The 12,822-nt window shown below is 40.8% G+C and overlaps 1 protein-coding gene across 1 annotated transcript in view; it reads right to left on the bottom strand.

Moving 5' to 3' along the window:
* The window catches only part of SPHKAP (SPHK1 interactor, AKAP domain containing), a 78,760-nt gene that overhangs the window by 6,123 nt on the left and 59,815 nt on the right, over positions 1–12,822 (bottom strand). Inside the window, exons 6-8 of the mRNA XM_077826891.1 lie at positions 11,860–12,115; positions 7,760–11,567; positions 1,920–2,099 (exon numbers count right to left, since the gene is read on the bottom strand). Coding sequence (XP_077683017.1) covers positions 1,920–2,099; positions 7,760–11,567; positions 11,860–12,115 — 4,244 coding nt within the window. The remainder of the gene's footprint in view (positions 1–1,919; positions 2,100–7,759; positions 11,568–11,859; positions 12,116–12,822) is intronic.

Genomic DNA, 12,822 nt, shown 5'->3' with positions numbered 1-12,822 from the left:
AAAAGAAATCTGATGAGGTTCAACAAGGACAAGTGCAGAGTCCTGCACTTAGGACGGAAGAATCCAATGCACCGCTACAGACTAAGGACCGAATGGCTTGGCAGCAGTTCTGCAGAAAAGGACCTAGGGGTTACAGTGGACGAGAAGCTGGATATGAGTCAACAGTGTGCCCTTGTTGCAAGAAGGCCAATGGCATTTTGGGATGTATAAGTAGGGGCATTGCCAGCAGATCGAGGGACGTGATCATTCCCCTTTATTCGACAATGGTGAGGCCTCATCTGGAGTACTGTGTCCAGTTTTGGGCCCCACACTACAAGAAGGATGTGGAAAAATTGGAAAGAGTCCAGCGGAGGGCAACAAAAATGATTAGGGGACTGGAACACATGAGTTATGAGGAGAGGCTGAGGGAACTGGGGATGTTTAGTCTACGGAAGAGAAGAATGAGGGGGGATTTGATAGCTGCTTTCAACTACCTGAAAGGGGGTTCCAAAGAGGATGGCTCTAGACTGTTCTCAGTGGTAGCAGATGACAGAACAAGGAGTAATGGTCTCAAGTTGCAGTGGGGGAGATTTAGGTTGGATATTAGGAAAAACTTTTTCACTAGGAGGGTGGTGAAACACTGGAATGCGTTACCTAGGGAGGTGGTGGAATCTCCTTCCTTAGTTATTTTTAAGGTCAGGCTTGACAAAGCCCTGGCTGGGATGATTTAATTGGGGATCGGTCCTGCTTTGAGCAGGGGGTTGGACTAGATGACCTCCTGAGGTCCCTTCCAACCCTGATATTCTACGATTCTATGATTTCTCAGTGGGGAGAGCCACGAGGCACAGTATATTAGCTTTCTCACATTTAAGAATTTATTAAAGGCTGGGTCCTGTACATAATGAGATGCACATTCACTCAAACTCATATACATAGCCCAGCTACACATTCTTTCAACTAACCCAGCAGTGCTATATGACATTCATAGACTCTGCTTTTCCCCGGCCCAATACAGTACTTTTCCCTTTGTCTTCACAATGCGGAGGAGAGTGGTGTGGTTAACAGGCAAAAATGTTAGTTTTATCTAAGAGTTCACGAGAAAAGCTTTTAGTAAACAGTAAATCTTTAAAGGGCTGAGGTCAGTCAGACTAACATCATTGTATATAAGCTCTAAGGACCAGATGACTTCTTTGACAAGTCCGGCCTTGAGAGGGACGCGGAATGTGGAGCACTGTAGTGGCAATCCCAAGAAAAAAATATGTCAGGTCTGTCACAATTGCCCCTGCTAACTCAGAAAACGGCACACTATAACAGAAACTCCGTCATCCTTTATGAATTTGTTCCCACTGTACTGGTCAGCTGTGTGGGTATAGAGGCGGCCAGCAACTCTAATGCCACCAGTGGAGCTGGTCTAGTCCAGACCCTCTACTCCCTGTAGCTACATCAAAGCTGTCCCTATCTAGGGACTCTAGGGAAAGGAGAAACTTCCTGTGCCTCCATACAGGCCCAGACACAAAATGGCTCTAATTTTTTACTCTGTGTTCATCCCAATCAACAGAGAACTCTGTACAACATCCTAAAATGTAAATTACCCACGAAAATGCCCAAATAAGCATGTTCGCAAGCAGCAGTAGATAAAACAATTCATGGTTTACAGTAATTAGTTTGTTAGGTGGTGCTTTCATTGTAGGGGCATGATGCAGTTGCTTGGGGTTGGGTAGTTCTTTCTGTGTAGGATGCCAGCTACTAATGTATACAAAGACCTGGCTAAGAACCAGAACATGCATTGAAAAATGAAAGACACGTTTTGTAGCTAGTTCTGTTTCTGTACATTCTGATTACACCTTGCATGTCTCTCATGTTCCTAACAAACAATCATCAAACCTTTAGCTTGGTGATTAGTCCCTATTGTACATCAGACACAAACAGAATGCAGATACCTCATGGATCTCTCACTGAGTTGCAAGTAGCTACTTGTATCATCAGGATTGTCCTCATCATTAACTAGCTGGGACCAGCTGCCTGTGCTTTCATCGCTGCTGTTGAGAGGATTCGGAAAGTCTTCAGCTGTTTTTGTTTCCACCATGATTTCAGCATCTGGTTTGCTTCTAGTATCAACACTGCAAGAAAAGGCATTATTGATATGGTAAGTGAAAAAATGTAGGAGTTTAAACTAGAGTCTCCAACCTTCAGGCAGTGGAAAGCTTGATTTCCAAAGAGCCAAATAGCAGCAGGACACTTTAGTCAGCTTCAAGTTTTGTATTACAATTTCTGGCTGTGCTATAGTGGGGATACTTGTGGGGACTGATTCATTTCCCATTCACTGTAAATTTAGGGCAAATCCACTGAAGTCAACAAAGAATGGCCATACTGGGTCAGACCAAAGGTATATCTAACCCAGTATCCTGTCTTCTGACAGTGGCCAATGCCAGGTGCCCAGAGGGAACGAACAGAACAGGTAATCATCAAGTGATCCATCGCTTCTTGCTCATTCCCAGCTTCTGGCAAACAGAGGTTAGGGACACCATCCTGGCTAATAGCCATTGATGGACCTATCCTCCTCCATGAATTTATCACTGTAATGTTCAGCAGTAAAAATGGTGCAGGATCAGAATCTAGACCATTTCATGTTACACAAAATCCAGTTAAATATCTGGTCTAAGATTCTCTTTAAAATGGCTTTTATTATATAAAAACAAAACAAATGAGGCTTTCCATTATTTTGGGAATGCCACATCACATAAATGTTCAAACTGCCAAATTATGGGCCTGTATCATGACTTAATTGCAATTGGATGTTTAAACCCACACATGTAAAAATATGTCCTTTGGCTGAGTAGGGATTGGGAAAGAGGTATCAGATAAAATCCACTCCAGGCATCACCTGAGGAAAGGGACTCATCTCTTTGTATGCCCTTAGAATACCAATAATTCTTAGCAATTATATGGGACAGCACTTTTTGTTTGTATAGTGGTTTGAAAATATAAACAAATTAATCCTGTTATCAATAAGTATTTTAAGGATGCTTATTCTTTTTGTATTTCCAGTTGCATAACAGAGGTGTTAAATTTCTTAAAGTGCAACAGTAAAAAATAAATTGTGTTAGACATCAAAAAGTATTATAAACGAGATACATATCTGAGTCAAATAAAAATCCCTGAAAAGAAGTGTAGTGCACACATGATAAAAAAAAAAACACTATAAACATATTTAGAAGTGAAACATACCAAATTTATGCTCAAATGTGGGTCCCATTTCATCTTAAATGTCTCTGGAGGACCTCTAATTGGAAAAGGCATATGTTCGTATGTGATACACGCATTCTTTCCCTAGTCCATTCTGCCACTGAAAATACAGGTGCTTTGTGCAAAGCCATCTCATACACATTCTAGCTACTGACTGTGCTACTCCCCAAAGTTCTCTTTCATGTTTAATGAAAAAGTGTCTGAATTATTTACAATGCAAACATCCTGCTTAAAAAACTCAAAATGCAGCCAGGAAATTTTCAATGTTGACCAAAATTTGGCTATTTCAAAATGACATGCAAAAATCTAACATTCAACCTTTAAGGCAACATTAAATCTATTCCTAGGAAATGAAAAGAGGAAATAAAATAAACAATAGCACCTTTCATCCTGAAGGATTACAAAGTGCTTCCCTAACTGTTTATTCATGCTACCATTGAAATCCAGCTATCTTTTGGTTGAACAGATGGGGTGACGGCACAACAGAAAGTAAGAGGACATTTTTCCCAAGGACGCTGTGTCAGATCCTTATTCTCAAAGTGCAGCTGTACTCTGAAACATGTCTTTGAAATGCTGCACCTTACAGAGCTGCTCCATGTGTGTATCCAGTCATACAGCTCCATAGATTAAACATGCTTTTACTCCTTGTATTCCTGCCAGCACTGCAGAGCCAACAGAATGTAGGAAGGGTGAGCTGGGTAGTATTCTAGTTTATGCATCAATAGATTAATTATAAGGCAAAGATTTGGCCCTCACTTGCATAAGCATAATGCCACTGAAGACTATGTGGTTGCACAAGCCACTGTGAATATGTCCACACTGCGTCTGGGATCAAGCCTCCCAGTCTGGGTCCACAGACCTGTGCTAGCAGGGCTCATGCTAGTGCACTAAAAATAGCTGCATAGACATTGCAGCTCTGTTGGAGCTTGGGCTCTTAAGCTTGGGGCTGAGGGGGGGTGGACTTGAGAGCCCGAGCTCCAGCATCTACAAAGTTACAGTAGAACCTCAGAGTTAGGAACACCTCGGGAATGGAGGTGGTTCACAACTCTGAACAAAACGTTATGGTGGTTCTTTCAAAAGTTTACAACTGAACAATGACTTAATACAGCTTTGAAACTTTACTGTGTAGAAGAAAAATGTTGCTTTTAACCCTCTTAATTTAAATGAAACAAGCAGAGAAAGTTTCTTTACCTTGTCAAATCGTTTTTTAAACTTTCCCTTTTTTTAAAAAATAGTTTACATTTAACACAGCACTGTATAGTATTTGCTTTTTTTATTGGTCTCAGCTGCTGCTGATTGTGTATGTCCAGTTCCAAGTGAGGTGTGTGGTTGACGGGTCAATTCATAACTCTGAGGTTCTACTGTAGTTATTTTTATGCTATGGCGAGTCTGTAGGCCCAGGCCAGGAGGCTTGCTCCCAGAGGCAGCGTAGACATACCCTGGAGGACTAATTAGGCATGAAGGACTTTTTTTTTTTTTTTTGGTGATTGTACATGAGATGGAATGAACGCAGCTTGACTCCCTGAACCCAAATTGAGCTTGGAGCACTGGTGATTAGAAAAAAATGTTTTTTCTTAAAACTCTGCACACTTGATGTGGAGTTCCTAAGGAACAATAATGTGGACCCCCACAATGACATTTTTAGGGACTCACTTTTCTGAGCAGAACTGAACTTTAAGAGAATTGCCCTGGGCACTGTGGAATCTACTCTACATGGAGACTCTGTTTTATAAGGACCGTAAAAGAGACCTCAAATGAATGCATGATAAGAAAGAGCAATGAAACAGCTACAAGAACTGAATTACAATTAACCCAAGGTGAAACAGTAGCTTTCTGGGTTTATAAAGTGTTTCATTTTCTTTTAGAGCCATTAACCAATTAGATACTGCAAGTGCAATTTCCCAGCCTGACCAGTCTTTCCATGTGGTCCTGATCCTCACACACACAAAGTCCATTAGAATCACTAGGAGTTTTCTGTGTGGATCAGCATTGGGACCAATGTATTCCCTACATAGGAGCTCCCTACCACCCCCAGCTTCTCATACGTTACATTTCTCTTCCAACTATTTTCTCTCTCCATTGCTGTATTAACTAACCAAAAGTGAAACAAGATATTGTTAAAGAGTTATATCAAGTGCTAAATGTTAGCGAAACAATGACATTCTTTTAGCTGCTTTTAAACAAAACAGAAGTAGACTTGAAAGAGGAATACTTCAGTAATATAACCTCAGCTTTTCTATCATTTCCTTTTGCAGAGGCTCATTCAAGGTCTGTATTGTACAGCTTGTATTTCTTGGCAACGAGAACATGCTACTCGGTGTTCTGGTGGGGTATCTGGGCTGAAACGTGTGTATCAATCGGTTACTGAACCACACTGTTTCATCAGTACCACGACAGTACATTTCACATGGCCACATCAAGAATTGTTCACCAAAGGCACAGATGAACCAGGGCATATTTGTCTGACTACAGCAGGTAAGTCAACTCATCATTCAATTCACCTACCTACATGTAAACTTTCTGCACACAAACGGAATTCACCCCCAAGCATATGTAAAGTGTGCAGATGCATACAGCTTTGCTCTGTCATCTTCCTTTCCCCAGCTCCAGTGGTATCTTCTCCCCACCCACTCTACATACCAAGAAAGAATAATATGGGGCCCACCTGCCTGTGTGGTGAGCTCTGCATGACCGACCCCTGCATCTCTATGCTTTGGAAGCTTACTGATCTCCTCTGCCCACAGTGACAAGGAGTGAAATCCTGGCCTCACTGAAGTCAATGGGAATTTTTTCATCGACTTTAATGGATCCAGGATTTCAGTCAAGGTCTCTTATTCCTTTCTCCATTAACAAGTCCTGTTACAACCACAGATGAGCTACATAAGTCACAAAATTCCCACATCTGTCTTCATGGAGAACCTTACAAAACTCAGGTTTCATCCTGAGGAAAGAGCAAACAGTATCTTTAACCACATCAGAAGCAGGCACACATTTGCTGAGTGGATTGTCCACCAAGATATTCATAATAGTTCAGTGTCTAGTGCTTTAAATCTCTATACTGTACAGAAGGAGCAGTTCAGATAGAGTTGGTCAAAACATAGGATTACCCATTGCAGAAAACTGGGTGTTAAAACTCTATAACAATAAATATGTAACTACATTCAACCAGACCCTGAATTTACTCCCTCTGAAGTTAATCTCCAAAACTACAGGCTTCTGGGTATTCTGAGTTTCCTGAAATCCAGAGCCAATTCAGTGGATGAAAATCCCCTCTATTCAGCAACTCTTGAGCACCCAATTCATCATTCAATTGTTATGTCAAGTTACATCAAGACAGCCTTGCAAAATTCTGCTGACTCATATGAGTGACTAACTCTTATCTTTTGTTTCTGGACAGCCAAGAAAATAATTAGGTCTTCCATTGTAAGACTTTATTTAGGGCCAAGTTTGCAAAAACCAGGTTTCAAGTTGTGCTTTTGCGAACTATGCAGTGGTAACTGAGTGAGTGTAACCCACATTTGCACACTGTCTCCACTCCTGCTACAGAATCACCTGTTTGTGTGGGCAGTTACTGGTAAAAGTATACAGTTGCTTTATTGCCAGTGGAAACTAGGATCAACACACACTAAAATTAGGCTCTCTACCTTTGGATTGTGCTACAAGATAGCAGGACTTGTATTTTTCCTAAACCAAGACAGAAGCAGATTTAGCATTCTTCAATAGAGGAAAAACCATGCTTTGAACCAAAGAAGCCAAGCTTTTCATTTCACTACAGAAGAGCTGCAGCTCAATGAGGCCTGTTTCCTGCTCAAGGTTTGTCAAGATACCCATCCCTACAGATGTAATCACAGAGCTGACTATCTAGTTGTAAGAGGTCTAATTCTTCTTTCCAGGCACACAAGTAACTAGTTATGTGAATGAACAGAACAGACAGTTCAAGGCCAAATTCTGCTCTCTTTGTTTTTACAAAAGCAGCATTAGTTTAAGCCTAGGTGTTAGCCAGCTGTGCATGTCCACATGGTTACCTGTGAAGATGATTTTTGCCAAGGCAGGATTAATCGGTACAGGAGAGAAGGCAGAGTGGCATCAGGTGAACCAATAAGGTCCACACTAAAACACACTTTCCTAGATCTGGCCTTGTCTGTGACTCAAAACATAGAGGACATGGACAATGTCAACTCTATGGGTCTGGAGGGCAGTGCAAACCAGGCTGAAACAGTTTAAGCCTTTTACTCCCTCCCACCTTCGGTTTTCAGGCATAAACCATTTCACAGTCAGAGTTCAGCTCTATGTGTCCTGTGGTGTTAGAAGCGCACCTCAGTAATATAATTACTGTCCTTGTACACACAGGTCTTTTTTGGCAATTAATAGTATTTCAATTTGTTTCCCTCATTAGGTGGCTGTAATAGGAAATTAACTCCAATATATTTCAAAAAGCTAAGTTCCTCCCACCAGACCCCTCCCAGAAACCACTGTATACTGTTAAAGTTTAAAAACAAAGCAGTGTCTTGACTTGTCTTTTTCTGTCACTTACCTGGTATTTATCACGGAGCTTGAAACCATGTGCTTCCCAGAATATGCTGCTGGAGGTTTTTCTTTGTTCAGATGCTCCTTTGTTTCCCCAGCGGGGATGATACTAGAAGTTAAGGGCTCTAAGTCTTTATTCAGCTCTTCCCTTTGATCAGTTTCTATCTGAATCAAAGGCACTTCCCTCTGGAAAGCAGAAGAGCCTATATGGCTTCCCTGGAGGGATCCATGGGTTGTGAGTTGTTCTTTTTTCCCATCTAAATTTATTCTGTCCCTTGTGGGTTTAGACTGACTTTGAGTCACACTTGGGAGAGATCTGCCTTCTGCTACATGTTCCTGGTTTGTATAGTCAAAGGAATCTTGATGGATGACAATTAATGTTTTCCCACTTTCAACAATATTTGCAGCCAGTCTGTTTGCATATTGTTCTACATGCAGTGGGGAATCACTGGGGAATTGATCAGCATCTGTAACCTCTGCCTCATCCCCTATAATCTTGTTCTTACGCATTAGAGATTCAATTGAGCTTGCCCATGTCTCATGAATCAGCATGTCTGTCACCTGGTCAGTCCTACATCTTTGGTATAGGCATGAGTCTGACTTGCAAAGACCTGAAGAAGACACAGTGCTGACCTGCTGTACACTTAAGGAATCCTGGTGGCTGTTGTGAGCAAAGCCATCTAAAGATTTTGCTTTGATTGGTGCATTCACTGTTAGCCTGGAACCTGATGATCTGCTGTCAGGCATAGAGGATTGTCTAAAACAAAACGGTGATCGTGGAGAAGGTGGTAACAAGCTTCCACTCCACTCCTTTGAACTCCTGATGGAAGAAGCGTCATCTTTATTTTCCTTTTCTATTTCCCTTAGCATATACCTATAAAACTCTTCTGTGATGCTTTCTGTGCTAGACTGTTTGGATGGGCAGCTTGGTCTCACGTTGAGGTGGCCGTTTTTCCTGGATACCTGTTGCAAGGCAGAAGTTAGAATGCTGCTTGCATTTTTTCCTGCATAGTAGTCCAGTAATAAATCAAACCCTCTCCCTTCATTTTCCATCTGGTTCACCATAAATCTTGAAAATTCATCTGTAATACTTTCACAACTAGACTGCTTAGAGACAGAACTAGTCTGGCTTCCTGGCTGACTTAAAATATTAATTGGGCCCAAAGTATTTATAGACCTTTTGGAATCTGAATCCTCTTCTGGTATGCTCTCACAGCTGGACCCCTTGGCACGGCCCCATCTTTCACAGTGCAACCTGTTTCTGGGATGGTTTGGACCCTGCCAGACATTATCAACCATGGATAGCTCGGTTAGGTTCATAATTTTAGCAGCCACTTCATTTGCAAAGATACTGACAGATTCTGGAGTATCTTCAAGGTTGATGGATTCATCCACTACTCTGTTCATCAGTCTTTCCTTTAGTTCTGGATGCTCATCTGTTTTCCTTTTGATCTCACTCAGTCTAGGTGGCCTGTGCTTCCTAACAACTGAGCCATTGGGCTGCGATTCCTTCTTCCTTTTTATAGTTCTGCATGATAAACTCTGGGTCACCAGATATTCATTTCCTCTTTTCCATGCACAGAACCAAGGTTGCTTACCATTTGAGTTTTCAAGACAAATGGCAGCTATTTCTGTTGCCATGGAGACCACGGTTTCTGCTAATTCTTCTGCAAAATCTGTTACACAGTATGTATCCCTTGGATGTTTTACCTGTAGCACAGGCTGAGAAGGAAGCAAGATGTGATTACCTAAGAAAGACACACTAACTTGGACTTCATTATTTAGCACAGTATCACACTTATCTTTGCTCTGGTTTTCTGTGTTCACAATAACATCAGAAGATAACTGCTCTTGAAAACCATGTCTGCATTCATTGATTGTAAGTGTGTTTTCTCTGTCTGAAAAAGACCTGAGGTCAGTCTTGCTTGGATATGGGGATCTGTAGCAATCTCTTGTGGCTCTTTTCAGATATCTTTTCTTGGGGGATGTTTTGACAACCAGTGAGTTATGCCCACTGACACTACACAGCAGGTCTGAATGCAGCGTGGCACTTTCCATGGTATTTGGCACGCCTTCCTCCTTATCTTTCTTTGTATTTGTCAAATTTACAAGATCTTTGCCAGCATTAGCACTGTAAAAAGTACTAAGTGGTTCACTGGTGTGATCTGGGGCTTGCTGTGATGGTTGAGTAGCTGTTGTCTGTGTTGCGTGGCTTTCTGTTTCTGTTACCCTCCATCTGTCTTTGTCCTCAGAGAAGAGAAGTGAACACTCACCAACCTGTGCAATCTCTCTCATCTTCTTGCAAGTGAAATATATCACATTAAAAAGCAGTTCATTGGCAGTCTCCATAAACATATCGTGTGTACTGAAGTCTGAGTTATTGTCTGAAACAGGATGTAGCTGTCTTTTCTTCCTAACTTCTTCCATAGAATGCCGCAGAATAACATTTGATACATTTTGTGCGAGTTCATCGCAAATTACTTCATCTAAGGGTGAAATCCGAGGCCTTGTTGCTGTTTCAATAATTTTTCCATTTACGGACTCAATAAAGTCCCCTACATTTCTGTATATATTGGGCTTTGTCAAAATCATGGATGCCTCTTTGAGCAATGCCTCTGCAATGCTCTTGTTCAACTTCTCCATGCTGCTTCCTATGGCTATACTGCAATGAAGGGTAACAGCTGCAGAAGTCTCAGCTGCAGATAAGAGTCCACTTGAAGTTGCAGGGTATTTATCTTCCTTTGTTTCACCAAGACCACAGACTGCTACAGCACTTGCTACTTGAGTCATACCACACAAAGCAGATGGAAATGAATATTCTGTATCTGCACAGTTATCAAGTACTCGTGAAGATTTTATCTGTTCCTCTTCATTATCAACTGTTTTGGTTTTAGAGTCTGTGGCTTCTTGTTCTCTTTTGAGTCTTTCTGCAGCGTGGGGGCTTGAAATGGTTCCAATAACTGTGGCTGCACAAGCCAAAGCTACTTCCAGTGCACTCTGGGTGTGTCCTTTGGAATTCTCTTCCTGCAGGTAATCTGAAATTTCAGCAGAACTTTCTGACTCAGACCAATGGCACAGATTTGGGAAACCAGACCCAGGCCATTCTGATGTATTTTCACAGCTGTCTGGACTTTGAACTATGACAATTTTTGGAAGTTCATTCCATGATTGGGAAGTTATGTCTTCTGTTGTACAAGTTGCTGAACTTAAGGAGTTTCCTACAGAGATGCTAATAGCAGCCTCCTTGGTAAAAGTGGGTTGAGATTGGGACAATCTAATAAATGCATCTTGCAGAACAGACTCTGCTAAATTTGTAGCATATTGACCTGTCGTTGCTTGCTCATTTTGCAAAGGAAGATGAGGTTTCCTTTCACCCGTATGCTCCTCTGTGTCTAGCTTATTGTTTTGTTTTGCTATTGTGACACACTGAGAAGCTCGTTCTTCCTTAGCCATTCTGGTCAAAGATACACCTTCTGAAGTGCATACTGGATAGGAATTTTCAGTCTTATCTGTAAGGGATCTTTCCAGGCTATTAGTATTAGGGGATGACCTAACTCTTCCAGCTAAATCATTCTTCCACTGTAGTTGCTGGATGGACTTATCCACAGTTTGTAAGATGCTGTCTTCAGCCACAATATTGAGTGCGTCTTCTGAATCAGCAGAGTTTTTAGCAGAAGTTAAGTTTTCTTTATTAAAGCAGTTGTCATCAAGGGCAAATGGCAGCGTGGTCTTCCTATAATGTAGGTGCTCAAGTCCCTTTCCTTTATGCTTTCTGATATCTGATGCAGGTTCTGTGAGATGTACATTTTCATGACCTGTACAAATAAAAATGACACATTAGCCTTTAGATAACCAGCTATCATTTTCTAAAAGGTGATTGTATTAATGTGTTGTACTGTACAATTAGCATACAAATACCATGTTCCCTATCTCTTGAGCAAAAATTTTAAAAAAATAAATGACTTTTATCTCTCCAATTATCCCTCTTCTATACTGCAATTAAATGTATGCATCAATTAATGTCAAGTGCAATTTATATGAGCATTACCCGAAGTATTTTGCAGTACTTAACAATAACAAACTTATGGTCAGTTACATTGCTTTTACCATTTTTATATTCATCAGCCTCATTCTCATCTTCAAGGTGCTCAGATGCTGTGAGAAAATCTTCTTCTATTGAGGACACTGAACAGTTTGTATCATCCTCAGGCTTTAAGATATTAGTTTCTATCTGCAGCTGTCTCTCCTGCACAAGCTCCAGTCCAATCAGAAACTTGTTTATTTCAAAGATGATGCAGCCTATGCTGTTTTTTCTGTTCCCCCTTGCACACTGAACCAAACATACATCTGCCAGCCAAGGACACTAGAGGGAAAAATAATATCAAACAGTTATTTAATTGAAAATGATTTTTTTTCCCTTTTCCCCTTATAATTATACAGGAACAGTCTGTTGTAAAGAAGCAATAACACTTGTGAATTAGATGTTTTCAACATACTGTGCAGTTACATTTATGCCAATATGAGACTGTTTGACATGACATTTTCAGTTACAAAAGTGTTTTACGTAAATCGGGTGTAAGAAAGCACTCTGCTGTAGTCAGACTACTTTTTTTTTTTTAAAGTTACCAAATCGCTTACCCTTAATTCAGTTTCTTGTCCTTTTAATGACATATTGTTCTACTTGCCTTTGGCTCTGTCGAAGTTAGCAACCTTCTCCATTATTAACATACACGTGTTTCTGAATGTTATTAAGCTATTTAAGGAATGGTTTGCGTAGGTTCTACATTCTTCTTCAAGACCATTTCTACTGTGATGCGTATAACAAATCAGCCTTGTGGATGACTAGTTTGCAAGGTAGTTAGGGATGGGGCTATTTACCTATTATAATATTAAAATACAATATTTTAAAACTGTATATACTCTGTATTCCTTTCCCTTAGCCTTGTGCCTGTGCAAAGCACCATTATTAATTATTTATATTACACTAGCACCTAGGAACCCCCAATAAGATTTGTTAAGTACTACATAGTAAGAGACAGTGAAGAGCTTTACCATGGAAGCCAAAGACAA

The sequence above is a fragment of the Eretmochelys imbricata genome, chromosome 9 (genome assembly GCF_965152235.1).
Source record: "Eretmochelys imbricata isolate rEreImb1 chromosome 9, rEreImb1.hap1, whole genome shotgun sequence".
Taxonomy (NCBI): domain Eukaryota; kingdom Metazoa; phylum Chordata; order Testudines; family Cheloniidae; genus Eretmochelys; species Eretmochelys imbricata.
Note: the sequence above shows the minus strand (reverse complement) of the source record. Positions and strands in the feature narration are given on the sequence as shown.